The sequence below is a fragment of the Penicillium griseofulvum genome, assembly GCF_001561935.1.
Source record: "Penicillium griseofulvum strain PG3 chromosome Unknown contig_84, whole genome shotgun sequence".
Taxonomy (NCBI): domain Eukaryota; kingdom Fungi; phylum Ascomycota; class Eurotiomycetes; order Eurotiales; family Aspergillaceae; genus Penicillium; species Penicillium griseofulvum.
Window position 1 is genome coordinate 971,868 of NW_024467475.1, and position 24,426 is coordinate 996,293.

A 24,426-nucleotide genomic window follows, 5' to 3' on the forward strand; every position below is an offset into this window, starting at 1 on the left:
AATTGTCACGCCGGATTAGCAATCCAATCCTGCTTCTGCATTATTGAGAAGAGCCCAAAGCAGAAGGGGTTGATGCATCACGGATTCCTGAGGAAATTGTAGCTTTGAGCTAGCAGTCTATATAGAGAATCATAAGACTTCCTATATTTGGGTGGAATAACAAAGTGCAAGCCAGAATTAACTCGTGCAACCGTAAGAGTAAGCAAGGGGTTTTGCCGCAATACTTCAAACGTGACTTGAAGCGGGTACCCCTCTATCATATCAATTCCTGTATAGTCCCACGCCTTAAGCTTTGAGGAAACGTGCTAAGTTTATAGGTAAAAAGTAGAAACATATTGGTTACTCCTTTGGGAAACTCCCCTAAATCCAGTCATTAAGTCCGTCGATCTCAGATCTATACGGAGTAAGCTTTTCCAAGTCTATTTTCGGGCATTTATGCGTCACCCGCATTTTCAGCCCTGGACTTTGGTTTTTTTTTCCCCTCATAATAATAGCTTGAAGAGATCGAATGTATTCTCTAACAGTTTATAATAGTAATAATAGTAGTAATAGTAGTAGGTAGCCCTGGAGTAGTAATAGTACATTCCTAAAGAAAACAAGCTATCGGTGCTTATCCAAGGCCGACACCGACGATCCACTTTGCCTCGGGAAATTCAAAACATTTTCTTCGCTCTCAACAAAAGCCCGAAATTGCGAATTCCGAGCTACTATATATGTTGACTCTGCCGTCTGGAAATATTTCCGATCGCGACAAATATTTACCTTGTTTGCTTAGAGCCAAGCTTTTATCTCCATCTTACTGACCTTTTCTTCCGTTCCCCCCACACCTGCGCATCATGAGTGAGCGCCATCAACCAGACGCCTCGAGCAGTAATACAGATCTCGATCAAACCCACGTGGAGAAGCCCCTTGACACGCCCGCCGAACAGGAAACTGTACCCGACCAACCTAACGATGCGGAGAATGTGACCGAGAAGACAACCGAGGGTGCGCCTCTGGACCGCGCGCCCTCACAGGCGGCAAAGATGGGCAAGAAGAAGATCATAATTGTGATGACGGCGCTTTCTGTAAGGAAATCTCCAACAGGCTCTATTCTATGCCGATGGGCGAGGAGGGGCTTTGGAAGTTCAGACAGCTAATTCGGTGTGACGTCGCAGTTGGCTCTATTTTTGGCGGCTTTGGATATGGTATGTCTCGTTCATCACCCCCCATAAATTTGCGCTTTTTTAACACGGATTTTGCAGACTATTATTTCCACCGCCCTCCCTACTATCGCCGCGCAATTTGGTGCCTCCGAGAGCGGTTTCTCATGGATCGCATCGTCATATCTTCTCGCAAATGCTGCCTGTATCCCCCTGTGGGGCAAGATCAGTGATATCTGGGGAAGAAAGTCTATCATTGTCTTGGCAAATGTTGTCTTCCTGGTTGGCAGTTTGATTTGTGCCTTGGCGCATAACATGGCCACGATCATCGCCGGTCGAGCGGTTCAGGGTGTTGGTGGTGGTGGTATCATTATCCTGGCCAATATCAGTGTTTCGGATCTATTCAGCTTGAGGTATGATGGCTTCTAAGTCTGGCGATGGAATAGGGCTAACTTCTATACAGAGATCGTCCGATGTACTACGGTCTTTTCGGTGCGGTCTGGGCTGTCGCAGGCGCCCTTGGCCCCGTTATAGGTGGAGCTTTCACTACAGATGTGTCTTGGCGCTGGTGTTTCTGGCTCAACCTGCCCGTTGGAGGTGTGTCGCTGGCTATCCTTATTCTCTTCCTTCGTATTGAGTCGCCCAAGACTCCATTATGGGCTGGTGTGCGCTCCATTGATTGGACAGGAACATTCTTGATCATCGGTGGAACCCTAATGTTCCTCTTCGGGCTGGAGTTCGGAGGTGTCAACTATCCCTGGGCCTCAGCTACTGTGATTTGCCTGATTTTATTCGGCGTGCTCACTTGGGCCCTGGCAATGTTCGTGGAATGGAAGGTTGCTAGGTTCCCGATTATCCCCCCGCGCCTGTTCAACGAGTGGTACAACGTTCTTATCCTGCTCGTATGTTTCTGTCATGGAGCCACTTTCATCGCTGCGACCTACTACCTGCCGCTTTACTTCCAGACAGTCCTCCAGTCAACCCCCATCTTGAGTGGTGTGTATGTCTTACCTCTAGTGCTGTCTCTTGCCGTGGGCTCCGCGGCCACGGGTGTTGTTATGAAGAAAACTGGTCGCTTCCGCGAGCTGATCATCTTCGGTATGTCCTGCATGGCCCTTGGATTCGGTCTTTTCATCGATCTCAAGGCCTATGCTTCGTGGCCCCGTATCATCATCTACCAGTTAATCGCTGGTGTCGGTATTGGCCCCAACTTCCAGGCACCTTTGGTCGCTTTCCAGGCCAACATTCGCCCCTCCGACATGGCCACAGCAACAGCCACTTTCGGCTTTGTCCGTCAAATATCTACTTCGATGTCCGTCGTTCTGGGCACGGTCATTTACCAAAACATCATGAGCCAACAATCCGCCCAGCTTATTGCCTCCGTAGGCCCTAAAACCGCTGCGATGGTTTCTTCTTCCTTTGGTGGTGCCTCGAAATCCCTCATCCAGAGCCTTACTCCATCCGAGCGCGCGGTCGTATTGGGAGCCTACACTCACGCTCTGAACCGCATGTGGATCTTCTATACTTGCATGGCTTGTCTTGGCTTTATTCTCGCTTTATTAGTTCGCCCTCGTGAGCTTACTCGCCATCACACTGTCCAGAAGACAGGTCTTGCTGAGCAAGAGCGTGCCCGTCAGGAGCGTATTGACTCTCAGCGCAAGGATGAGTCAAAGCCTGAAGTCGAGGTTTAAGCTCTCTCTTCCCTCTACCTTACTAATTTCTCTACTCTTGTTAATCAGCACATATTTTCCTTAAAAATTAATGCATATTGTTTAATCGGGTCTTGCCATTGCAGCCTCAAAAGCCTCTTGGATTATCTTGGCGTTATCTGTTTCTGTTTGCAAATGAGTTACGATGCATGATGCATGTTGAGCCTTTGTGCACAATAGATCCAATTGCGTGGAAATGCATGGAATTCTATGTGAATATTGATATCTATGTGCCTTCTTTATCTAGCTACATTTGTCCGTAGATTCAACTGTATACGTACATGTCGACATCACAAATGCGGAGCATTCAACAGCTCTCATATTACTTACTTTGCGTAACATAGGATCTGTACTCCATACTTATAGCACTGCTATTATCTATATGGTACTGAGTGGAGCCTCACCCGGGGTGATCGCATTCAAATCTCCATGGTTAATACTCTATTAATTAGAGAATCAATGAGAAAGTAAGCGAGCCATTCAACAATATCTTAGCCTTTCCCATTGCAAACAGACTTACATCCCCAGCGTTTTGACATTTTTCTGAGATCTGTTTATGCCTCAGTCCGATAGATCCTTGTCCCTATATAAGCATGATCTCTCCTCCTTCTCTCCACCTCCCTCTCATGCAGAGTATATCCCCTGATGCTTCACCTTTATATCTACAAACTTACCTGAGATCCAAGATCCAGTACTGGTCATCTCAAGTCATCAGCAGACTGACATCTCTTGACACTCACTCTTTGCTCGTGACCATAATCTTTCCTTTCTCTTCGAGCACCAACCACATCCCCTTCTGGTTAAAGCAGAAGACGAAATCAGCACAGTTGATGGCTGCGTCACTCCAGAACTGCGAGAAACTTTCAAAGATTCATCCAATAAGAACTTCCACATCTACCTGAAGGTAGCACCAATCGATCCCTTCGAGTTCCGACTCTACATTGTTCGAATTCGAATCGCTGCTGCTTACCCGGCCACCCTGTTTATCTTTCCCGCTCTTCAAAATCGCCTCACTCTTTTACCACTACCATCTCTCTCCTCACTTCCCACTCATATTATATTAAAGTATATACACAGTACGTCCGAAACACTTTCCCCTCCAGCATTTCTCTTAAACTGACCATAATTTGACAACTATAGTTCAAATACTGCGGAGCCGAATAATCTATCGACACGCTGTATATAAATAGGACATGGTGGAAGTGCTCCCGTTCATATGAGCATCGATCTAGGCTTACATCCATGTCTGATCACATTTATCAGCAAGTCCAGACGGAAACGGCAGGGCAGAGCAGGTGCGGAGTCACGAGCTCGTGATTCCGAGAGTGGGATTCAAGCACGGGTCAAGACAACCATAGGGCCATGGAGATATTATCCTACTAATCAGGAAACCTTGTGGTAACCTTCCACAAGCTTCGAATTCACTGTGAATTCAAGCCAAGAGAGCTATCGAAGAAAACTCCCGAAGAATATAGCACCAGGGCGTGTATAGCAGACTTCAAAGCTATTCAGGACGGCCTCTACGGGGAAACCATCGAATCGATTCCACCAACGAATCGAACGGCAAGGTTCACGTGTTCCAGCATATTTTCAAAAAGCACAAGCCGAATCCGACTTAAGAATCCGGAGTCTCGCCATATGAGTACACAAATAACCACCCCGACTCCATCAAGCACCGATCTTGCCGGTGCAATCTCGAGGACCTGGAAGATCTACAGCGGCAGGCCTAGGGAAATCCGATTCACGGAAATAATGCCCCGTATGGACCGTAACCAGGACTTCCATGTCCTGCATACTAAGATAGGCACGATCTCCGAGATCCTACGGTAAGCGATGAGCAGTTACGGCCTCAAGAGAAATCTCCAAGCTAATCCTTTTCCTAGACTGGAAGTCGATCACAACCGGGATGTTGTTAATCGCATTATTGAAAAGCAGAAGATGGCAGAGGTCCAGGTTAAGTTGACGGAAGCCTGATTCATATCATTGGGAGCGGTTAGATGGAATGTAGGGTCCATCAACTACCGTGGAGAGACAGCATTGTTCCGGAATCAAGACTCCAAATATCCCAAGGACGGGTTCGTGTCGCCTAGAAAATCCTTAGCACTCTCAATGCATTCAACACTGCGATCTTATGTTAGAAGAAGATTTCATGTGCCAGATGGGGACATAATGTGCCCTATCAGAGACGAGATATAAGCCGCTCACATGAATCGTCGTCGAGAAAAGAGTGATGCCGAGGTGGATGATACCCGTTGGCTGATAAAGGGGCATTGGACTCCAAATCAAAGAAGATGAGCATATAGTAAGCCAAAGTTTGACGTTTAGGAATGTAACGGTATCTTTGACCAGGTGTCGTTCACTTTCCCTTGATACCAGGGCAAATCCTGGCTCCCATCAGATGTACGGCCCGGTATTGTTCTTTTCGTAATAAGACCACTGGGGTTTTATCAACCTGTGCTGGGCGTATATAAATACACAGGTTATAAGTAAAGTCTATAGTTTAGACTGATATACACTATATCGAGTCGAAGGACGATATCGCTAAGAGCAACCCTAGGCGACGCGGTCGCTCTTAGGCCCCCGAGACTCGGTCTTAACAAAGGAGTAAAGCTCCTTATCGACGGGAATAACCTAGCAAGATAGGAAAGATAAATTAAGAATGATGGATAGATTCGAAAACAATTATGCCACGGATTAATATGGAACAGGGATCAATATGAAGCATGCTAGTACATGGAAACATTGGAGATATGCTGCACTGCCACCTTCAGACCTTAGGTTGTAGAGGTACATGAGGCTCAATAAAGCCTCACTTCTACATATTCGGAAAGACTAGTGATTAAATTGTCTAGGCCTTACTACACTGCCTAGTCCACGTTCCTCTCTTATTGGTCAACAGCACGCTATCTCGTAATAAGATTGGTTGAATATTGTGGCTTATAATAAGGTGCAGCAAAGTCACATTCCCATTCACTCACTAATTGGGCTTTTGATGTAACATTGCCGTTAGATTTCAGGTTTATAAATCTCACATCACCTTCAAAGGAGCCCAATCCTCCATCTGTACGCTGTTCATTCCGTTGTTTCCATATTATCAGTTTCTACACATCTCCCAATCACTATCCTCATATCACAATGGCATGGTCTCCATACAACATCTCCTCGAACGATTCCAGTATGCCTAGCTACCGTCAGAATGGTAGAGATCTAAATTACCGCTATGGGTCTGTTGCTCACCAATACCCTTCCTCTTTAGCAGCAGAGCCATCGATGTTCACTGATAATCATCTTCTATACAATACTGTCATGCAACATCCCTCGGAACCAGTTCATCCCAGCTCCCTTATGCCTTCTTCCTCGGCTCATGTCGACTCCAATTCTCCCAATAACAACACCATACACAATTCCTCGGCCGGGAATGATATACCTAGGGAGTCTTCAGCCATAGACCATCTCAACTCTAGACATGGTACCACTACACCATCAGCATCGGGCGCATCCACCCCCTCTAGGTAAGAAATCCCCAAGGCAGATGTCAGTAGACATAAAGTTCATACTCTCTATGACTCTAATACCCAGCTAGCATATCATCGCCAGGCTAACATATACTATTCATTATAGGGAACTTGGCGGTACGTACCAATGCAACTGGAAAGACTGCAAGTATCGCGGTAAGTTCTCTCGCAAGGGAGTTCTCATGCGTCATATAGAAACCCAGCATGTTTCCCCGCGATCATTCGACTGCCCCGTCTGCGGAAAGCTCTTCTGTAGACGGGACAACATGACCAAGCACCTAGGAAGAGCTCATTCGGAGCGAGTTTAATGGAAATACTCTGCTGGAGTCAGAGAATTTGGATTATAGTTGATCGGTATTTGATGTGGATATTCGGTGATACCCAGAATGTTAGTTTTTAATTATTGCATGATATTTTGATTGGAAGCAGGAAATGGACCAATTAAGAAGTAGGAATAATAAAAATAAAAATAATATCAGCTCAGCTGAACTGCGCCCCTATTTTGTGCATATACGAGCCTAACATATGTCGCATCACATGTACATAATCACAATTGGCGTCATATGTGAGGCTCTTTATAATTTCCGGGGTAAATGCGGGACCCATCTGGTAAATTAACATCGTGGAATCTTCCCGGAACCCTAACTTGACAGACGTTTCTATCATATCAGATCTCTAAATATCTCGTATGTATAACTAAATTATTAGAGGCCCTAGACTAGATATTTGTTAATAGTATTTTGATATTATAATATTTTCACCCCACAAGCGCTAAACCTCTTTAATGCAATGTAACCCTAGATCCCTGTTTCGCATCAACGTGCAATTTATATGAATAGTGCACATAGTGAGGCCTTTTTTTGAACAAACATTAATTGTCATGCATATTCCAACGGCATGACGAAAAAGCAGTAATGAGACGAAGAAATATGCGCTAAATTTTTAAAAGACAAAAGAAAAAGAAACTAACCATGAGAATGCGCCGATCTCTCGTATAATAAGCCCTGCCATTCCGAAAAAAAGTGGCAGCCGATCAGGACAACTTCGTTGTATTGGACAGAGGTTGATTCCAACGCCCGGGTCCATAGAATTTGTCAATAGTACGTCAAGGCTTCAGCCGCTTGATAATTCCATAACCCCATAGTAAAAGTACACCTTATACCGCATATGAACTAGTACAACCTAATCCAGTTGAGTATCGTCGATCACTATTCGTCCCTCATTTTCAATTCCTTTTATATATGCTATGTCGATATGGTTGGCTTGCAGTCTGCATCTATATCGTATTCCAAATGATCCTTCTACCACGTTAATTTCCCAATTCTCCAGGCTAGAAGACTGAGACACCCAGGATACAAATAATGATTTTCCTGTAGCCAAGGACCCTAAGAGGCGGGGATCTGATGCTCAGCCCACTAAAAGAAAAGCCACGACCAATGACCCCCGCTATATTTGAAATTGTGCCCGTCTCCATTTAGCAATGTTGGACGTTGACTTGACGCAGAGACATAATCCCTGTTTCTAGAAGGTAGGTTGGGTCTTCTAGAAGGTAAGATGGGTCTTCTGGAAGAAATCCCGGAGGTCAACCCAGTTGCGTCAGTCTGGCCGAGGTCGATTCCACCTTTTTTTCATTTCTCTTTTTTTTTTTTGCCCATCTTCTCTACCAGTAATGCGTAGTCTTCTAAAGTGCGTCTTTTAGTGACGCCTACCGTATACCCAAAGTCATACTAACTCAAGATTTATAAATACTTCAGTACCCTTCATCGGCTCAGAGAAATATTCTTCCATCTAACCGCCCACTTATCATTCCAATAACTTGTCTCCATCTTACCAGCGCTTTTTCTCTACGTCCAGGCTCTCCTTACATTCAGGCCCGCGATTATACACATCATGGCGTGGCCAACACGCAACAATCCAAGTATGCCAGAGGCCGCGTTTTCGTGGCCGAATCCTGAATTGGAGAATTGGAGTACCGAGTATCTCAACTTCAAACAGTCCGAGGCTCTTTTCAGACCTCATTCTCCTGCATACACCGCTCGATATCCTTCATACAACTACCAGCAATTTCCCTCCTCGCAATTTCCCTCTACACCTGTTCCTTTTGGAACTGTGATGTCCCCTACTCCTTCGTCGTACCTAGACCCTACCACCATGAAACAATCCATCGACAACCCCAGTCCAAGATCCGTTCCAACCCCGGCAATCGGCACCGGACCCGCCCTCTCCCCAGCAAGCCTCTACGGCGCCAGATGTCCCAGTCCTTGGGACGAGCCTCCAGTGTCAACACCCATGACAGAGACACCTCCATCTGACGATACCAGCAATGGAGTTAGCTATACCAAAATGCCCCATCGTTCCTGTCGCCGCGCAGTCAGAATAAAGTGTGTATAATTTTTTTTCTTCCTCAGACTATCGTAACCGTATGTACATGCTAAACAGACTTCTAGGGACAAGGACCGCGACGATTACGGAACCTTTAAATGTGAATGGAGGGATTGTCGATATGGGCGTCTGTTCTCGCGCAAAGGAGTCCTCATGCGACATATCGAGACTCAGCATGTTAGTCCACGGGCTTACAAGTGTCCTCATCCCCGGTGTGATCATGCTTCAAGTCGACGGGAGAATTTGAAAGCGCATAGACAATCGATTCACGGGGAAACTTTGTAAGATTCATGATGGTTATGATGGGATGTGGTGTTGGAATTAGGATACCTGGTTTGCTTGTTATGCGGGATATATATACTTCGGTTGGAGTGGAGTTCTGATCGGATTTATGTTAGAATATATATATGTATGTTTTTTTTTTCTATGGAATTCGAAGACCAAGATTTACACTTAGGAATTGAAATTGAAATAGCATAGAACATAGAAGACTGGTATACGCTTGAATAGAGTAGAAGAAAAAAAAGTGCTCTCTACTTTAGGTGGTTGACGACTGGGGAGGATCCACTTCACAACCTGGGGAATCAGGCCCAACCAGACCCAACCAGGCCGTACAAGATCTATGGGTGCTGGAGCTATACGGAATATATAGCTAATTTTTAGATACTACGCCCGAGGTTTGCTTATCTTGCCATGGGAGTATAATTTATGTTCGCAAACATGCCATGGTAGATTGGAGCCAGAGCAAGTAAATGCAATTTCTTCTAAACAAGACGGACGAACGCAGAGAACGCACGAAGAAGCGGATCGATTGACCGGTCTGTTGAAATTTGAAATGGTATGGAATTTGGTGCGTTTAAGCGTCAGATACACAATGGGAGAAGTGACGCTGCGCGACCAGACACATCATGCTCGCCAATTGTAAGAACAAGGAGAAATATCGAGACGAAGCTCGTTCCCAGTATCTTGGGGTCGACACAGCTATGAAAGTGTAAATTTTTTTGATTCGTAGGGCTTTGTTGGCCCTGCCTTCTCCCACGAACAAAACGTTATCAACCCGCCAACTCCATCACCTCAAATCAACATCGGCTCGTTCCGTCGACTTTTCCTTGCCTGACCGTCTGTGCGAAGAAGGGAATCGCCCACTAAAAACAACACATAGAAGCCGTTTAGATGTTGGAGGGGTAGAGCATAACGCGGACGGTAGCGCCGAGGGACTTGGGGGGGAGGTTGTTGCGGAAACGGGCGCGCACAACACCGGAGTTGCCTAGAATGAGTCAGATAAAACAAAATTCGAGTTCAAGGTTCCCAGACTCAGGGTCCATTCGAAGATGGCCTTCAGACTGGGTTGTTGTATTCACGTACCGTGCGGCCGGGTGACCTTGCCCCAGATCACCCGAATGTTGGAGCCGCGGACCTCACGCTTAGCACGGTAAACGAAAGCGACCTTCTTGCCAAGGTAGAACTTGGCGGACTTGGTGTCATCAACACCCTCAATCTTGACCAAGCTGTATAACCATATATCAGATTCCATTCATCGAGTATTCAAATTGTGCGCAGGGTGTAAGTACCTGGTGTTGGGGGTGAGGGCGTGCTTGCTGCGCTGGAAGCTCAGGTGGCGTCCCCTGTGAAAAAGAAATTCGTATTAATCCTCTGTCCATATCGTGTGTGTGTTGCTTCAATTTGAGTGGCGATGTCTTGTATCCCCCAAATCGGTCCTCCATATCGAACTGATGTATCCTTTGAATGCGACGATGAAAGTGCGGTGATAACTTACTTGACGTAGACTAGAAGAGAACAAATAGTTAGCACATGTATTTTTTTATCCAGCGTAATCGCACACAAGGTGTCTGCTCGAGATGCGGCTTTGCGATTTCGAGACCACCAAAAACGACGATCGATAAGAACTTCGAGGGATTCACTCACGGCGGTGTCCTTGTTCCGAAGGCATTGTGTCGGCGTTTCTCTGGGGAGCGGGCAAGGAAAGAAAGTCGAAGGAATGACCCGCAAGATCAAAAGTCGTTCCCGTTTGTCGTGGTTGTCGTCGCTTCGATAGAGTCAGGCGCACAATCAATTTCCAGCCGGTGTGTTGGCTTTCGCCCTAGCCCAAACGGGATCTTAGCGAGCCACATTTCCACGTGACACTCAGGGCTAAGCGAGATCCCGTGATAACCACACCGCTCTAGGTCTTACTTCCGATTAGATAGGCAGAATGAGATGAGATAAGCTTTTGGACTTTTGTTTCTCCGATCCAGACTTTACCGCCCTGTATTTTCTTCTGCCACTCGGGCTACAGTAGTCCGACCCGGCGCATCCATCCCAGCTTTCCTGACAAACCTAACCCATGACGACAGGGGTTCCATCCAAGGAATGTTCCATTTAAACGCAATATGCAAAGGCTATAGTCTAAACAGGTAGTGAAGAATTGTCTTCCTAGCTTCTTTGAAAACAAACAATATATTAATATCTTCAAAATATAACCATCTAGAGCGACATGCTCTGGGTAGCAATCTGGTGCATAGGTATACTCTCTGTACTTCAGACCGAGACCACTGATTAGGAAATCTAGAGGTCCCTTTATCCTGCCCCACCATGTCGGGAATCACTGATTACATCCAAGACCGGGTATTGATAAAAACTGGGCAATTTTCAAGACTCGTCCGAGAGAACCCAGGAAGACTAGTGTGGAGTATAGATAGTGTCGTATACAATAGGTAGTATAGCCCCCAAGTAGCAACGGTTAATATCCCAAATTTTTGGGAACTTCAAACCGTAGATCGGGTTAATTGCAAGCCCTCAAACAGAAGGACTTAAGACAGGCTCGGGAAAATAGAATCCGTCTGGCTCAAGAAAATGACAAATGCGCCGATCCGTCCCCACGATTTGGGTCACCGGTCGAGGTTCTTATCGAAGTTGCGTGCTCAAGGTACGTCGTATTATACCTGTTCTTGCAAGTTCGGTACTTTAATTTGATACACATTGGGGATTTGCATTGCAACCTTCCCCTCGATGCGGTGGCTTATTGTGCCAATTCTCCGCTTTGGGAACTCCGTACTCCGGACTATATAGTATACGAACTAAGTTCTGAATATAACCATGGAGTACTCTCTCGTATACAATATCTAACAACATGGTTATGGACACGTATCACTCCACAATTGAATTCAGCCTGTTTTGGCAGATCCGCTATAAAACTGCATCTCTGGTCAGATGACCTTCACCCCCTGCTTTCTTCTAAGAGCTGCTAGAAGAATAAGCGACAGGCTCCGGGCTTAACAGTTGCTCCGATGTATCGCCCCGAACCCGAGACCGAACGTAAGCAGCATTGGTCTTAGATTCTAATCTGCGCGGGGTTGATAATCAAAACGGGTAAGATCCCGTGGGATTTTAGTAAAGTTCAAGGTCAATGGCAATGGAAGATCGGAGTTTAGAAGACTTCTCAAGGTTGATATAAGAAAGTTGACCGGAATTTGCCACGAGGTAGCCCTGGAGGTTTCAGGTGATTAAATAGAGAATTTAAAATAGCTATTTGATATTACTATATCATCTGAAGTAATAAAATAAATTAAAATAAAAATGTAATAAAAAAAAAACAAATTAATACCTTGAAGTCATAAAACACATAAAAACACATACAATACCTAAGCCCAGCAAAGCACAGCAAAGCCCCACCAGCCGAAGCTGTGAACTTCCGTTAAAAAGTACTCCGCCGGATCCTGTTCTCAACATTCCTTTCTTCTTTTTCAATCTCTCCCACAATTTCATTCATATTAAGCGGCAACATGTCTAGTGTGATTAACCAGACCGATGACCGTCATGGTGCTGGGTGAGTTTCCCCCTCCTCTTGTGTCTCTGACATCACTCCCCCTCCCCTCCGGCAACGGAAGTTCATTGCCTCAATTCAACCTCAACTTGCCCCCTCTCAACATTGCGATTTTGGAGATTATCCTTCACCTTATCAGTCCCTTCCTTGGACGTTTTTTTTTTCAGCAGACTTTCTCTGCTCAGAGAGCTTTCCCGCTCAACCCCATTGTCGCGAATGCAAATTCTTTTGGTCAATTAAACGAAATACTGACAATGGATTTTGCATTCAGCACCGTCGAACTTAAAGATGATACCATCATCGTGGTACTAGGCGCATCTGGTGATCTGGCGAAGAAGAAGACCGTTCGTACCCTGTCAAAGATGCGGTGACTCTTGACTAACCAATTGATAGTTCCCTGCACTCTTTGGCCTTGTATGTGCTATTTCTACTGACTATTCTAGCTTTTACTGACATTTTTAGTTCCGCAACAAATTCCTCCCCAAGGACATTAAGATCGTCGGATATGCACGGACAAAGATGGACACCGAAGAATACCTCAAGCGCGTTCGCTCGTACATCAAGATTCCCACAAAGGAGATCGAAGATCAATTAGATCAGTTCTGCAAGATGTGCACCTACGTTTCCGGCCAATACGATCAAGATGATTCGTTCATCGGCTTGAACAAGCACCTCGAGGAGATTGAGGACAAGCGCCAATCGAAGGAGCAGAACCGCGTGTTCTACATGGCATTGCCTCCCAGTGTCTTCATTACCGTATCCGAGCAGTTGAAGCGCAACTGCTACCCCAGGAGTGGTCTCGCTCGTATTATTGTGAGTTCCCTGGATAAGCTTGCCCGAAACGAACCACATATTGATACACCTATTCTTTTTTTTTAATAGGTCGAGAAACCCTTCGGTAAGGACCTACAGAGCTCGCGCGATCTCCAGAAGGCTTTGGAGCCTAACTGGAAGGAGGATGAGATCTTCCGTATTGATCACTACCTCGGTAAGGAGATGGTCAAGAACATCCTAATTCTCCGATTCGGCAACGAGTTCTTCAACGCCACATGGAACCGTCACCACATCGATAACGTTCAGGTATGTGATGAGATGATCTCATTTCGGAATATGGGTTCTAATGGCCGCAGATTACATTCAAGGAGCCTTTCGGCACTGAGGGCCGTGGAGGTTACTTCGATGAGTTCGGTATTATCCGTGACGTTATGCAGAACCGTACGTATATCGCACTGATCAGATGTAGAATAAAGATGCTAACAAATTTATATAGACCTTCTGCAGGTTCTCACATTGCTTGCCATGGAGCGCCCCATTTCTTTCTCTTCCGAGGATATCCGTGACGAGAAGGTCCGTGTTCTCCGCGCTATGGATCCTATTGAGCCCAAGAACGTCATCATCGGCCAGTACGGCCGCTCCCTCGACGGCAGCAAGCCCGGTTACCTGGAGGACGATACCGTGCCCAAGGAGTCGCGTTGCCCGACTTTCTGCGCGATGGTTGCATACATTAAGAACGAGCGTTGGGACGGTGTTCCCTTCATTCTCAAGGCCGGAAAGGCCCTGAACGAGCAGAAGACTGAGGTTCGCATCCAGTTCAAGGATGTTACTTCCGGTATCTTCAAGGACATTCCCCGTAACGAGCTTGTCATCCGTGTTCAGCCCAACGAGTCCGTCTACATCAAGATGAACTCCAAGCTGCCCGGTCTCTCCATGCAGACGGTGGTTACCGAGCTGGACTTGACCTACCGCCGCCGCTTCTCCGACCTCAAGATCCCCGAGGCCTACGAATCTTTGATTTTGGATGCCTTCAAGGGCGACCACTCCAACTTTGTCCGTGACGATGAGTTGGATGCCAGCTGGCGCATGTTCAGTCCCCTTCTGCACTACTTGGATGACAACAAGGAGATCATTCCTATGGAGTACCCCTACGGTGAGTTCCCCCCTTTTTTTCTAACTCTTTCCCTTTCTAGCCATGACAGAGCTAATTTTCAATGATTCTAGGCTCCCGTGGACCTGCTGTCCTGGATGACTTCACTGCTTCATACGGCTACAAGTTCAGCGATGCCGCTGGCTACCAGTGGCCGGTCACTACCTCGGCCCCCAACCGGCTGTAGGTTTTTCGGAGTATAGTTTACGATGATTACGGGAAGCGGATTCGGGATACGAAGGAATTAAAATCTCTATTTTCTTGACTCTGGTCGGCCGGCAGGAGTCGTGTCATACTGTGATACTTATGTTTTCGGGACCAATTCGAAATTAGGATTGGATGCGACGCACGCAATGAAAGATATTTACGCCCTTATTTTGTTTTGTTTATTAGACAGTAAAAGAAGCAAAATCACTCTTATAATATACCCCTGTACTCTCTTCGTAGAGCCCCTATACGAAGGAGTGCACGTTCCACTATAATCCCGTGTCTTCAATTCCCCCTTGTTCTATAATTGGATGTTCCTGTATTACATCATCCTTTGTAGCCAATCAGCGAAAAAGGGTCCCATTGTGGCTGACATAAGGCTGAGCTCCCTCTAGCCTGGCCAGGGCTACTTGGCTGCAAACAAACTGCTAGAAACTCAATGCATATAGTAGAATTAACCCATACAATAACACGTATAAAATTCCCATGCATAGCCGAATCGGCTCTCATAAAGAAAAGCCGGATCGGCAGAGGAAAGACCTCCAAGGCGGGTCTCGTAAATTAAATCGATAAGGCCGGGGGTCCCGCATAGAAACGCTCAGGCCAAGGCGGATTTTCTCTCCTCTCTTGTCAACATATTTTACGTACGGAGTAGAATTCCCATAGACGCTTTCGGACACATAAACAACCATTAACACCTCCGCAACCCACGTCCCAACCTTGGAAATCTGCACTGTCAACAAACCACGAACCACGACCTCCGTACCGTGCGCCGTTTTGGCCCCCGCGAGCTCCCCCAACAATTCCGAAAGGCACGCGACACAATTTCCCGGACCGACAGACCCCTACCCCGGCCCCTTCTGAATCCCGGAGCGCCTCCCCGAAGCTGCTAGACCACACTCTTTCGCCTGATTCTGTATTACGCGTCTCTTGCCAGCGCTTTCAACTGCCGTCACTGGCCCCCCAACAATATTGGATTCGGCGCGGAAACCTGAGTGCATGCTAGCGCGTGGATAATTAGAATGCCACAGGCTGCGAGGTGGGCGGGGACGCCCTCCATCAGGGGTCGGAATGAGTCTACCAGGATGGCGCTTTTGACGTTTAGTTTGGTGGGATTGCAGTGCGTATCATCCTTCTGTTTTTTTTTCTGGGTATAGGGGGTCCGATGCGGGATATGGTCTCTTTTTTTTGAGACGGGGGATTACAGGGATTGTGTCTGTGGCTAACTGGTTCGGGGAATAGGTTCACATGGGGTACTGAGATGACTTGTAAGAGCTATCCACTGCAAATAGTCCTAATTGGGACTCGGGATAATCACTGACTTTAGCTAGATTGTACACCTTACCTTCTTCAGCTTGGTTTGACGAAGTCTAAGACTTCGTTGGTGTGGATTGCTGGCCCGTTGTCTGGGTTGATTATCCAGCCTCTTATTGGGGTTATCGCTGATCGATCACGGTCGAAATGGGGTCGGCGTAGACCTTTCATGATCTTTGGGTCTTTTGTTGTTGCTTTCTGTCTGCTCGTCTTAGGGTGGACGACAGAGATCGTTGGTTTGTTTGTTAAAGATCCGGAAAAGGTACATATCTGTTGGAACACTCTTGATCTACTGGAAACTAATTGTTACAGGCTAAAAATGGCACAATTGCGCTGGCTGTGTTGAGTATCTATGCAGTGGATTTCTCGATCAACGTTGGTAAGTGGTAGATGACAGTTGAATTGAAAGTGGCTTACAATGTCTTAGTTCAAGCGTGCTGTCGCGGTCTGATTGTGGATACACTACCAATTCCATCACAACAAGCTGGATCCGCTTGGGGTATGGCTTTTCCCCATATGTCTCAGCCTCAAAACCCTAACTGACCTTTATAGCCGGGAGAATGTCTGCCATCGGTCAACTCTTTGCTTATGTGGTTGGTGCCATAGATACTGTTGGTATCTTTGGTACTATCATTGGAGATACGCAGTTCAAGCAGATGACAGTGATTGCTGCTTTTTCATTGGTGGTAGCAGTGGCTATCACCTCATACTCGGTAAAAGAGCGAGTTCTGATATCGGCAAGGTGGGTTGTACTCGAACCGATGCTTATTGCCATTAACTAATATTTTATGACAGAGATGACGGAAGTGCTGGTGCTATCCAGGTCCTCTCTCAGCTCTTCAAAACTACTTTCGAGCTGCCGCCTCGGATTCAGGCAATTTGCTGGGCCCAATTCTGGGCTTGGATTGGTATGGGAATCTCGCACCTGGGAAATCAACAATTCTAACATCAAATAGGCTGGTTCCCTTTCCTCTTCTACAGTACAACCTGGGTTGGCGAGACGTACTTCCGATATGAAGTACCAAAAGACGATATGGACAAAGCAACAGATATGCTTGGTGAAGTCGGCCGCGTGGGCAGTCTTTCATTGACAGTCTTCTCTGCTATCACATTCCTTAGCTCCGTCCTCCTACCATTCTGCATCCTACCACCTGACACCAAGCGAACACGCTTCACCGCACGACCCCCACCAGGGTTTGCAGCAATTCTCAAATACCTCACCGCAATCCGACCCGACCTGCAAACCGCCTGGCTCATCTCCCAGATCATGTTCGCCGCCACTATGATCTTCGCCCCTCTAGCACAGTCCCGCGCCTTCGCAACCTTCCTCGTAGCGGTCTGCGGTATCCCCTGGGCAATCAGTGGCTGGGCTCCATTCGCCTTCATGGGCGTGGAAATCAACAAACTAACAATGGGCGGTGGCTATTCCCCCGCCATACCATCCTCACGATCCGGCGTGACGATGATCACCTCAGCCAGCCTACGCAACTCCGCCGCTGACACCGAACTGGATGTCCTCCGACTGAACCACCGCGATTCCTTCGACAGCGACACCGACGAGGAAGAACACTCATCCAATATCCCGTCAACAGGTGAACTGGCAGGAATCTACCTAGGCGTGCTGAATGTGTACACGACCCTTCCCCAATTCGTCGGCACCTTCATTAGCTGGATTGTCTTCAGCATCCTCGAACCGGGCGCAGCACCCGCACCTGATAACGCAGAAAACACTACTGATACGCATTGGATGAACCTGGACAAGGATCGGTTTAATGCTATCTCCATTTGTCTCTTCATCGGGGCAATAAGCGCTCTCATCGCGGCTGAGGCTACCCGCCGATTGCGGTATGTACTATGAGCAAGCTCAAAAAGCTGCTGCAAAATTACGATCCATTGCGATGAATATTGATTTTTGCTCGATACCCGGTGCATGCCTTGTCTAAGGTTGAGATGTTGCACACTGATAGAGTCATGTACAGTGAACCCTTTCATCTAGGAGTTTTGTTTTTGTATCTGCACATAGTACTGTGATGATGTACGTTTAATATTAATTCTTTACACCTGTGCCATGTTACATCATTCCCATAGATCTTCCTACTTCACAATCTTCTCCCCATCCAACCTCATTGGATCAATCGAATAAGCTTAGTGGAGTCAGTGACGGGATAGTGATACTACAACATCCATACTCATCGCCGGAAGCGGCGGCATATAGAGACTCCCAGAGCTGCCTCCCTCTTCAATCAAGACAAAACATTAAACACAATTCATCCTATCCAATTCATCCTATCCAATTCATACTATCCAATCCAAATCGAAATTAACAGCAAAAATGACACCAAAAGTCCTCGTCGTCCTAACCTCCCACGACAAAATCGACGCCACAGGCAAGCCAACCGGCTGGTATCTAGTACGTACCCAACTACATTCCTAACACTTTGAAGCTCAGCTAACCATTCCAGCCCGAATTCGCCCACCCCCATGAAGTCTTGCACAAACAGGTCTCCCTAACAATCGCCTCCCCAAAAGGAGGCGAAGCACCCCTTGACCCGTCATCAGTCAAGATGTCCGAGTCAGACCCTGTCGCGCAGAAATTCCTAAAAGAACAAAAAGCCCTCTGGAGCAATACGCACAAGTTGGCGGATATGCTTCCGCGCGCTGGAGAGTTCGATGCGATTTTCTATGTTGGTGGACATGGACGTAAGTTGTTCCCTTCCTAACTACATAGATGTAGCTATAGGTGTATAGCACACTATACACCTATATACCTATGCATCTACGTCTACATCTACAGTTTCTAATATCACGCAGCAATGTTCGACCTAACAACCGACCCGATCTCACTCGCTCTGATCCAGACTTTCGCGGCAGCTAACAAACCCGTCGCGGCTGTTTGCCACGCTCCATGTGTTCTACTGAATGCAACTGCGCCGTCGGGTGTACCGCTTATCTCTGGTGTTAGCGTGACTGGGTTCTCGAATGCAGAGGAAGATGCCGTGGGACTATCTTCCGCGATGCCGTTTATGCTTGAGACGGAGCTTGGTAGGGTTACGGGTGGGAAGTATGTTAAGGCAGCTGAGGCATGGGGGGAGATGGTTGTTGTTGGGAAGGCAGCTGGGACAGGGTCTACTATTATTACAGGACAGAATCCTGGGTCTGCGAGTGGAGTTGGGAAGGCGATTTTGAAGGCTTTGGGGTTGTAAGTTAGGGTTAGGAATTAGACAGAAAATGATACATGTTACTTGTTTGCTCTATTCTAGTTTTGATGTAGAGAAGTTCTTATTACATAGTTTGAATTCAGATTGGTAGCGAAACCAGAATCAATAGCAGTAGCGAAAGGGGAATAGAGCAAGACATAAAAAAAAAACAGATAGCCCAGATTCGAGAGATGGGTGGAGGAAATCAAGCAGGACAGGATATTTGTTCAGAGGAGAAGAACATTTGAAAAGAAAAGAAAAAATAAACAGACGCAACCAAAAGAATCCATCAATCGTATCGCAGTATTCGTCGGTTTGTCCAGATGGAAGGACCTTGTTCAGACCGCGCTCAATAAGCAAACACGACCAATGTCTGGTCGGAGGAAGGGTATACGATTAACAAAAGATACATACTGGGTCACGAGCGAATAGAGAGCCAGGGGGGAAAATAATCAAGAATGGACAAAGGAAAGCGGGAAAGTGGTAGGGATATCGTAGACTAGCGTCTTTGTCCATCCTCCACGTTGCCGGTCAATTCGGCCACTCGGGCCTTGATGCGGGCGACACGGGCTTCAATGGCTGTGAACACTGTTAGCATAGGGTCAGTTTAGGGAATGAAATTAGTACTCACTTTCTTCTCCACTGGTATCTCCCTCGTCAGTGCGCTCTGACTGGCTAGTCCGGGTGTTCTCGGTCTCGTGCTCACGTGCCTGTTCCTCATGGGCAGCGGCAGCGGCAGCCCGTTGAGCTGCAGCCTCGCGGATCGCCTTCCAGCGATCCTGTGTAGCTTCAGTTGACTCGGGTGAAGTAGCCGTCTCAGGTCGGATACCATTGCCGTTGGTCGGGGTTTGGGGAACCTCGGTCTCTTGTGGGGTAGGTGCGACGTCCACGGGAGAATCCGCGGGGACGAAAGCAGGCTGTTCAGTCAAGGGGCCCTGGTCGAACTTGGAGAACTCCTGGTCGGCCGCGGCGCGTTCATTGGTACCAACGCGCGAGAGCGCATCATACTCAACAGCGCGCCTAGTCTTGGGCGGCGCGCCGTTCTCTTTCAGAGAGGTGGAGGGTTGGGTCACGGTTGCGATCTTCACAGATTCCTTGGCCGGTTCAACAGTTTGGGGTGACGAGGGCTTTACGGCCTCGGTAGCCACAGGTGGAACCGCAACAGCGATGGCCTTCGGGAGAGGCTTCTTCTTCATAGGACCGGACTCCTGAGCTGCTTTCGCCTTGGCCTCCAGGGCCGCACGGGCAGCTGCCACATTGGAGATTTCCTTTGAGTCAGTGCTCTTCACAGGAGGCTGCTGTTCGGGCTTCTTTTTGGCACTAAACATGCTCTTAAAGGCAGAATTGCCAGTCTTCTTCTTCAGCTTCTTACCCGCCTCGTCAACAGAGTCCCGACGCTCAGCGGGTTGTTCAACAACAGCAGGCTTTGTGGTGGGCTTCTCTTCTTCTGGAGTGGTGGCGTTGACAGACTTAGTTGGCGCTTCCTTAGGGGAAGGGGGAAGAGGGGTGGCCACAGCAGCAGCAGCTTCTTTAGCCAGTGGCGGGGGAGCACTCTTTGCAGTGCTTGTTGGAAGAGATGCCAACGGCGTGGTAGGCTTCTCCTCGGGCTCCTTCGAAATTGGCTCTGGTGTGTCTTGAGTTTCTTCTACTTGGCCAGTACCAGCGCGGGTGTCACTGAGATATGCTGCCCTGAAGGCACCCTTATCGTAGTTCTTAGTCCACTTCATGGCCTGGGAGGCCTCATTGACAATAGCAGGCTGAAGGGTCATGACCGAGTTGGTCTTGGAGTAGCGGCTATTTTCGGGGGCGCCACGGTTCTCTGTGGCCTCCGCTTCTTGCTCGCGGTGCTTCTTTTGCAGAGCGGCCGCAGCTGCCTGGATCCGCTTGTGCTGATCCGGCCCGATGCTGGTCTTGCTGTGAGGAGCCTGGTTGTCGGGTCGCTTGTACGACTCTTCAATGGAGGAGGACACCTTCTTGGCCGACGACTTGCGGCGATTGAGCTTTCCTTTACGGCTACCAAAGCTGAAGAATCGCTTCTTCTCAACAATCTGAGCACCAGCCTCAGGCTCTGGAGCAGCACCCTTGACCTGCTCTTCAAGGATCAGCCATTTGGTATCCCGAATGCGGGTTTCGAGAAGCGCGCATCGACCAAACACAGCCTTGCGGGCAGCTGGCTCATCGCCAGACAAACTGCTGATCCAAACCCACCAGAAGGAGTCGTCCATGTCTAGGGTGTTGATACTCGCCAGCTCAGCAGGCTCGAGAGCCGGCTCGATATCCAAAGAGCGCTTGTGCGATTGAGAGCTCATGCCACGTACAGAGGCAATAGGGGGCAGAACCTTATCAGGAGGCAAGAGCAGAGGGCCCACGTTGCCCTTGTTTTCATCCGCGAATCCGGACGACATGAAGTCTGCCCACGAGGGGGTGGTAGGACGGCCAAGGTCACCTCCTCCAGATTGAGGAACAGATTGCAAGCCCCCGGCAGATCCACTCTTTGCCGTCCTTGCAGTGGCCGGCGGAGCAGCGTCCTTGGCGTCATCTTCCGGGTCAGAGTCGATCGAACCACCGAACCCGATATCCTCGAAGCGAGACCAAGATGCATCCCGCAAACTGGTGGACTGCTTGGTACTCGAGACGCTGGATTGGTTCGTAGATGAGATACATCTGAGAACACGGAGACATTCATCAGTCAATGCGCTGACGGGATCTTCGTAATTGGCAAACTCCTGCAGGTGCCAGTCATCGTCGCGGTATTCAAAGTTCTTGGCGCGTCGCAATAAAGAAAATGGCGTCGGGGAAACATTCTCCACAATCATAACCACCTTTGTAGTCGTAACTTGCAGCAAAGTCGGGGTCTCAGGAGGGTATTCGGTCGCTTCAACGAGTGATTGGAGAGAAATAGGCAGGGATGAGATACCACTCACGCCGCGAGGGACATCGGGAGACAACGAACGAAGGTAGGCGAAGAACAAGTGACTCGTAGCATCAGCGGCACTAGAGATTGAGGTTAGAATAGGATCTGGAAATATCAAGTCAATGGAAATCCATACATAGCCCAATTCTTATAGGCGGCTTCGAAGCCATTGCCTGTATCGACATGCTCAAAGGCCCACCATCCAGCGTATCGGGAAAGCTTGCGGCCTCCCAAGCCATTGGACTTTCCATGAGCCGCAATGGCAGCCAAAAGGTCGAAGAAGTCCAGAATAATATTAGTGCGTGCATCTGAATCGCCGCCGATCGGAATAAAAGTGGAAAAAGCATCGCGGGCCATATCCGAATCTAAAGGTTTCATCAGCGCGTGTATTCCCCGCATTCCATTCCATTTCGCGTACCATGTTCGCCCATCTTGAACGTCTCATATGCTTCCCAAGTGACGACACCACCCGGAAGTCTGCTCCAGCACCATTTCATCACTCCACATAGAACCTATAGATATGACGTTAGTCCCCTGATAACCCCTGGAAAAAGACATTATTCCCCACCATCGGTTCTGTGAGCCGAAGCTCCTGCGACAAGGCATCTCCATTGACAGGCGAGCCCTTTTCGAAAGATTGATTAAAGTAATTGCGAATGAATGTGCGAGCTGCACTGGGGTCTGAGCTAGGACGGAACGGTAGGAGGAGGAACGGAGTGTCAAGAGCTGCAGCGAATGATCAGTAATCCGAATGGTTTTGTATACCACGGTCAAGATAACAATCCACCTACCTCGGGCTTTGAGCTCATGCACACACCCTCGTACAAGGTCTTGGACTTCTTCCGGCGCGACCTCTGTCCGCTGCCAGGCATCGGTCCATTTGGGTTTGGCAGGGGCCGTGTTCAGGGCGGTGGTCGGCTTGGCCTGCTTCTTTGTTGCAGTGGAGTCTTTGCCCCTAAACACTCGAGAAAAGAAGGACATGTCGGATATGCGACTGAGAATTGATTGTCAGAATTCGGACTGTGGGGATAAATTGAGGGTCCGCTTTTTTTTTCTCTTCTATTTAACAACTGATTAGCAGAAATTTCAAATGATAACAATGCAGATAACCGACACGGTAATTAGACCGAGTGAATAGTTAAAACGTCTAGACGTGTCCGGGATGTCCTGCAGCCCCGGTAACAGCAGGACAAAGTAAAAGATCCCTAGGATCTAATCTGTGCACAAAATGGAAACAAAAAAGGAAAAAAAAAGAAGTGAATGGTACAAACGAGAGAAAGTGAATTGGTTGGGAGAAAGAAAAAAAAAAACACGAAGCGATTCACAGGCTCAGGGGTAAACGAGACTAACTTACCCGCGAGTCTCGACTCCGTTAGATGCATCCACACAAAGGATTTCAACGTTTTTTGTTTTAAATATTACCTTTTGAAGTTCAAGTTGAACTAGGAATTGAGAAAGGAATTTGAGTGAATGATACAAACAATGATCATCTTTGGGTTTTAAGGATCCAAGGGTATTATATGTATGGGTTTATAGGGCTTTTATTGAAAGTTTAGACGTGTCGATATATCAGCCCAATCTAGTTATTAGTCTACGCACAATAAATATTCATAGATGTTATGTACTTTTATGTCAACTTAATCTACAGAGTAAGATGGCTTCAGATTATACAGATCTGACGCTTTACTCTTTATAGAGTAAGGGACTTATACACTTGTCCGTAGATGGACAGTCTAGCCTACAGAGTACTAGATAGCTTTGAATATAATCTGATTGGATTCGATATTCTTTCCCCATAACAAAAGCTGAGAATATCAAAAGTAAACTTATCCAATAGGAACTAAAAGGACAGACTCCACTGAGCACAGGGACAAGACTAAATCGACTAAATGTACTTCGTGAAAGGCCAAATATAGAACGGCGCCTAAATGGATGACTCAGCAATTAAATCTTCCCTCTCCCTCTCCCTCGATTCTATCTTTAGAATCAACCTTTCCTGCATCGTCAATCATCCTTTCTTCATTTACTTACTTTTGTTATATTTCTTTGTCTTATTATTATTATTAACATCTCTCCTCGGGTTCACCTCTTTTGAATTCCGGGGGGTCATTGTTTTCCACGCGTCCAGCCCCCCCCCCTCCTCTTCAAGTATCTACAGGGTTTCCTACCTTCCAAAGACCTTGGTTTCTGGTTTCAGATACCTTTGTTGATCTATTACTATCCCTCAGATATTTTGCAAAGATCGAAGATTCTTCACATACACCCCCCGTCTACCACTGTGCGTGGTTAGGATCGTCGT

At 47.4% G+C, this 24,426-nt stretch overlaps 7 protein-coding genes across 7 annotated transcripts; 5 read left to right on the forward strand and 2 right to left on the reverse strand.

Annotated features, from left to right (window-relative positions):
• Positions 1-836: 836 nt before the first annotated feature.
• PGRI_049130 (MDR family MFS transporter) lies at positions 837-2,833 on the forward strand (the record flags this gene model as incomplete). The annotated part of the gene is made up of 4 exons (XM_040792626.1): positions 837-1,067; positions 1,158-1,187; positions 1,245-1,555; positions 1,606-2,833. 4 exons carry the CDS (start codon positions 837-839, stop codon positions 2,831-2,833), a joined length of 1,800 nt encoding a protein of 599 aa, XP_040644593.1.
• A 1,656-nt stretch (positions 2,834-4,489) lies between these two features.
• PGRI_049140 (uncharacterized protein) lies at positions 4,490-4,825 on the forward strand (the record flags this gene model as incomplete). The annotated part of the gene is made up of 2 exons (XM_040792627.1): positions 4,490-4,677; positions 4,735-4,825. The coding sequence occupies 2 exons, from the start codon at positions 4,490-4,492 to the stop codon at positions 4,823-4,825; spliced, it is 279 nt and encodes a 92-aa protein (XP_040644594.1).
• A 3,461-nt stretch (positions 4,826-8,286) lies between these two features.
• Positions 8,287-8,995, forward strand: PGRI_049150 (uncharacterized protein; the record flags this gene model as incomplete). Its single annotated transcript, XM_040792628.1, has 2 exons — positions 8,287-8,747; positions 8,806-8,995. 2 exons carry the CDS (start codon positions 8,287-8,289, stop codon positions 8,993-8,995), a joined length of 651 nt encoding a protein of 216 aa, XP_040644595.1.
• A 922-nt stretch (positions 8,996-9,917) lies between these two features.
• Positions 9,918-10,699, reverse strand: PGRI_049160 (60S ribosomal protein eL33; the record flags this gene model as incomplete). The annotated part of the gene is made up of 5 exons (XM_040792629.1): positions 9,918-10,015; positions 10,114-10,256; positions 10,320-10,373; positions 10,526-10,535; positions 10,675-10,699. The coding sequence occupies 5 exons, from the start codon at positions 10,697-10,699 to the stop codon at positions 9,918-9,920; spliced, it is 330 nt and encodes a 109-aa protein (XP_040644596.1).
• A 1,856-nt stretch (positions 10,700-12,555) lies between these two features.
• Positions 12,556-17,874, forward strand: PGRI_049170 (Glucose-6-phosphate dehydrogenase, NAD-binding; the record flags this gene model as incomplete). Its single annotated transcript, XM_040792630.1, has 14 exons — positions 12,556-12,915; positions 12,965-12,985; positions 13,034-13,384; positions 13,454-13,651; positions 13,702-13,786; positions 13,842-14,498; positions 14,570-14,678; positions 15,945-15,970; positions 16,034-16,278; positions 16,329-16,395; positions 16,444-16,515; positions 16,569-16,758; positions 16,812-16,924; positions 16,973-17,874. 14 exons carry the CDS (start codon positions 12,556-12,558, stop codon positions 17,872-17,874), a joined length of 3,396 nt encoding a protein of 1,131 aa, XP_040644597.1.
• Positions 17,875-18,348: 474 nt separating this feature from the next.
• PGRI_049180 (ThiJ/PfpI family protein) lies at positions 18,349-19,219 on the forward strand (the record flags this gene model as incomplete). Its single annotated transcript, XM_040792631.1, has 3 exons — positions 18,349-18,426; positions 18,479-18,716; positions 18,828-19,219. The coding sequence occupies 3 exons, from the start codon at positions 18,349-18,351 to the stop codon at positions 19,217-19,219; spliced, it is 708 nt and encodes a 235-aa protein (XP_040644598.1).
• Positions 19,220-19,712: 493 nt separating this feature from the next.
• Positions 19,713-23,108, reverse strand: PGRI_049190 (DUF1708 domain-containing protein; the record flags this gene model as incomplete). Its single annotated transcript, XM_040792632.1, has 6 exons — positions 19,713-19,792; positions 19,845-22,207; positions 22,264-22,492; positions 22,546-22,639; positions 22,696-22,853; positions 22,919-23,108. The coding sequence occupies 6 exons, from the start codon at positions 23,106-23,108 to the stop codon at positions 19,713-19,715; spliced, it is 3,114 nt and encodes a 1,037-aa protein (XP_040644599.1).
• Positions 23,109-24,426: the final 1,318 nt, after the last annotated feature.